General features: G+C 45.3%; 1 protein-coding gene across 1 annotated transcript; it reads left to right on the top strand.

Annotated features, from left to right (window-relative positions):
- Positions 1-3,012: 3,012 nt before the first annotated feature.
- Positions 3,013-3,865, top strand: LOC136552630 (uncharacterized). The gene has a single exon (XM_066544188.1). The coding sequence runs from the start codon at positions 3,281-3,283 to the stop codon at positions 3,575-3,577; it is 297 nt and encodes a 98-aa protein (XP_066400285.1). The 5' UTR covers positions 3,013-3,280; the 3' UTR covers positions 3,578-3,865.
- Positions 3,866-4,774: the final 909 nt, after the last annotated feature.

Genomic DNA, 4,774 nt, shown 5'->3' with positions numbered 1-4,774 from the left:
TTGGTATGCGACGACTTCGAGATTTGCCAGAATTAGGGGGAGATATCTCCTAAATGTTGACATGTGCCAGCATCATATTATACTCTTTTCTTTCACAAGTTTTACTTATAAGGTTTCTTGTTAAAGTTTTTAATGAGGTAATATTAACATAAGCATGTGTCATATTTCCTATTTTCCCCACCAGGGCTTTTGTGGGAAATATCAAAGACACATATTGTCCTCACAACCTATCCATGGTTTTTCCTGAAAAGGTTTTTCATGTGAGTTATCCAATAGACAATACCAATAATATGTCGTTATATTTTTTTCCTAATTTTTCCACTGGTTTTTTACAGGAGTTTTAGCGACATATCACTTTATATTGCTCCTCATATTTTTCCTGAAATGGTTTTTTAGGAAGTAAACTATATGTTGTATCTCCAATATTTTTTTCCACTAGGGTTTTTAATGGGATATCAATGACATAGTGATTTATTTAAATCACACTCATATATGTTATTTTCTCCTTATTTTCCTATAAGGTTTAAAGGAGTTTTTTATAGCATATCTATACATACATATTCCTCAGATTTTCCCATAAGGTTTTTCGAGGAATCCAAGCTTATGGCTGCATTGATCTCAAGAAAGATTCGATCAAGGGGGAGTGTTTGTGAAACGGTGTCTCCGGGCGAGCAGGCACCTGCACACCAACAGACTCCTCTCCACTGGTGATCTCATCCGACCATACGATGTTCTTACGGACAGTTAGGATTAGTAGTAGATTAGCAGTTAACACCGTCACCAAAGGGACATGTCCTTTGGGCAAAGGTTGTATCCGTACGACACAACCCTTCAACTGTATATAATCCTATGAGATCAATGAAAATAGTGACAGTTGTTCCCAAAAATCATTGTTCACTTTCAACAATTTATTTAAAAGCGAAGATAAAAATGGCTGCGTTACCCCAATGGTAAAAGAGCCTGAGCCAATGTTTTATCATACAGGGTTTTGAATAGATACTGTACTGCTAAGCTGGGCCGTGCAAGCTGCTTACGTTGGGAACTTCTACAGCCTATAGCATTCATCATTATCTGGATGATTTAGGTCAGTTTTCAGGGTTCCAAACCACAATGGCCGGCAGCTGTGGATCCTAGTATTGGTATGAAATGAGACAAAAGTAGTTCATTCTCTCGCTAAATAATTTCTTCAAGTCATAAGTCATTTAGATAATCACAAACAATCTGAACGCCCCGTCGCAATGCATACATATATTTTAGAGTTTATATATAAAAAAGGCTATCAAATTTTGATTTAATAAAAGAGAAGAAATATATTCTGGTTGGGGTAGCTGCTGCAGGCTATTTTCAGGGAACATATGGCTGTGGTTTTGGGCCGTGCTACAGCGTGATGATGAAACAAAAAGAAAATTAGAGACCGCAATATCGTTGAATCTATATAATAATGTAAGCGCTGTGTGCCGTGACATAGAAACGGAAAGTCTCTTCCATTTTCTAAAGATCTTCCATTTTCTAAAAAATGATGTGGCGAAGAAGAGAGAGTCGACTATGCCGTTTCACGGGTCCATCTGCCAAATGTAACAAATTTTGAAACTGAAGAAAAATGAGCACTAGATTCTTCTGAACGAAATGAACACTCGAGACATAACGTTATTTGGCTTACCCAATATTGGGCTTGTTCGGCTTTTTTTTTTAGCCGGAACAGTGCTTTTCTCTCACAACCATTCAGTCAGAACAGTGTTTTTCAGGCAGTTTAAGCCAAAATTCTGCCAGCCGAACGGGGCCTATCTCCGTTTTCCACCCGATAAGGTTATTCATCCTGATTGAAACTCGAAAAAGAAATCTGGGGCAGCTGAAAATACGTCTTGCGGAAGGTCAGGTCTTTTTCTTTGCTGATGAACGTTCCACGTCAGGGTCGCTAGCCACGTAGTACGTCGTGACGACGAATTTTCTCAGGAAACAAGTAGCAGTCGCGAGTCGCGACCCTGCTGCTGTGCCGTCGCGCGGCAGTTCAATTCGCGGGCAGAAATCTTTGGCCCGCTCTACGGCCAGACGGTTGCGTGGTCAGATTGCCCGCAGGATCGGCGAGCAGAGAGACGAAACCGGAAGCGCGGATAAAATAAACTCAGCACCTGCAGTCGCAACTCGCAAGACTTGCCCTCATGAACAAATTCACAGGATGCACGCGTTTAGCATGCTCCGTCAAGATGATAATATAATGGCAGCAGCAGTCAGCTTCATTCAGTCTTTGAAAAGAGGCGTACAATTGCGCCCGGGCATCTTCCTAGCTAATTGCAACATCTGGCCCTGCTAATACAAATCATGATTCGCGTCTTCTCGAGCATCATATATCAGGACTCGTGGTAAGCGTGCATGTCCGGGCACGTGATGAACGTGCTCATGTATGCCCAAACCATGTTTATTTACCTAAGCTCTTATTAGAACATCCCAAATTCCAAAAGAATTTGTACTTACAAGGAAGATGCAGTCATGCAGACAAGTCGTGGCGGTGGAATGACTTGTACTCCGTATCAAGTACCGCTAAAGCCCAAATGGATGCACTCTAGCTGTTCGTTAAAAAAAGATACACTGTGACTTGTGGCCAAGCCCGGAACCGGATTAGATGAAAACCAACGGCCAATGTCTATCCTGATTTCAGTCTCAAGCTAACTCTGATCAGATGAGCTGTCACTCTCAGCATCATGACGTAAAAAGGATGATTAACACTAGCTCTATTAGAACCATCATCAGTTGGTCCAAGATAGACAGACAGCCTCTGCTGACGAGGCTATCGATACTAGTCCAACCAAACGCAAAGGTCAAAACAGTGGTGCGCCCCGCGGTTCCGTGACTCCGTGTCCGTGTCATCGCGTGTGCATGCACCCTCAGAGAAGAAGATCCCTCTCTCCTTCTGGTTGCCCACTGTTTCGCACGGGCAACAACATCAGGTCATCAACAACTCCATCGCACCAACCGGGGCAAAACTTATCCGAGACCGGCCGGCCGGATACCAGGTTCCCCAGCTGACCATGTGACGAAATGGATTCCAGCAGGCGGCCGCCTGGCCGGCGAAATTTCCCAGCTTGCCGCGGCAACCAGTCAAACCCTCAAACGCTCACGTCCGCCGGCGCGCCGCTATAAAGCCACAGCACACGCGCCCAGCGGATCGCAGTGATATATCATCACTACAACAGAAGCGCGAGCGAGCACGCAAGAGACGAGACGAGAGGCACGCTTGTCGAGAGCAAAGGAAGGCGACCACCAGCGCGAGAAATCGAAGAGGATGGAAGGGCTGATCCCGTTCGTGATCGACGCGATCAGGAAGAGCCACGAGCGGAGCGGCTACCGCTCCGTCTCGTCGGACGGCGGCAGCTCCCGGGGCGGGGGCAGCAGGCGCCACCTCATCGACTACTCGGAGCTGCCCGACGCCGCCGCGGCGAACGTCGGCGTCGACAGGCCGTCCGGCACGCTGCACCGCCGCGCGCGGTCGGAGTACGTGGAGACGATGGCTGGGCGTCGCAACGAGGAGTACGCCAGGCCGGCGCCCATGGTCGCCGGACCGGCTTATCGCCGGAAATAAGGGGCGGCGTGCATGCAGTGCAGCCTCTGAACTTTGGAGGAGTCGTCGTGAGCATCCGCAGTTCAGCATGTTGGGGTCGCGAGGTTGCTGCTTAATTAGTTGGTTACGGATTTGCTCTGTTTGTTAAATTAGCCATGCATGTAACCTAAACAAAGCTGCGAACTTGTGAGCGTAACAAGGCGCTCACGGCTCGCATTCTCGTATAAGGTCAAAGTGAAAGCTGTCTATATTTTTGCTGTTCCGAAGGGGAAAAAAAGAAGAAATGTATATATATGTCGCCGTTGTTTTTGACTTGTGTATTCCAATCATGTCTGAAATGAATAACAGAATGGTGGAGAACGGAAAAGTTCAGAGGTCAAACGCTCAAGCTCGTGATGTGGGCTGCGCGTGCATGCCAATCAGAGTATGATCAGCTCACGTTAGCAAGCCAAGAAATACATGGCCATGAATCTGGATAGCTTCTAGATCGGCGAATTTTGGCTCGGGCAAGGACTGGGTTCTGAACTTTTGATCTTTGCTATCGCGGACAAGTCGCCTCCCAGCTGTGACATGTAGCTCTCGCATGCTCTGTCTCTGCTGCTCTGCGCGACCGCGTCTTTGGAGCTCGTGTCTCGCTCTCGCCGCGTGCATCGGTGCATGCAAACCCAGGTCTCGCATGTATTTAACTGTATCTGTGTCAAAAATTGAAAAGGTTATATGAATGTTAAGGATATCCATTCCATGAAACAGGTTCCTATTTATTTTTATATTTTTTTTTTACTGAAGAATATGTTGCATATGCACTGTTCCTGAGTCAAGCTATGGCTAGGCTAGAGAGGCACTTATTGATCTGTAAAACTACAGCTGGATCAGTCACAAACTGAAAATTCAGAGGTCAAGTTCGCGATTCGTGATTTGTGCATGCCAATCTGTGTGAAATCTCGAGTGTCCGACTCATGAACCAACGTGGCATCTCATGATTCAATTCTTCTTTACCTCTGAGAGAACAAACAAATAACCATACCCTGACAAAAGAAACAACTCTGCTTTTTGCATCGATACACCATGTTACTATTTGTGTATGTGATCGAGATTTTTTCAATTTTATGTAATAAAACTATGTAAAACTATGGCATACTTATCTTCTTATATGATATAGGAAAGCTCTAGCTGAAATTTCAAAAAAAAAGTTAGCTAGGCAAAATAATATTTGTGGAC

This window comes from Miscanthus floridulus, chromosome 4 (assembly GCF_019320115.1).
Source record: "Miscanthus floridulus cultivar M001 chromosome 4, ASM1932011v1, whole genome shotgun sequence".
Lineage (NCBI taxonomy): Eukaryota > Viridiplantae > Streptophyta > Magnoliopsida > Poales > Poaceae > Miscanthus > Miscanthus floridulus.
This window is presented reverse-complemented; position numbering and strand designations above follow the sequence as displayed.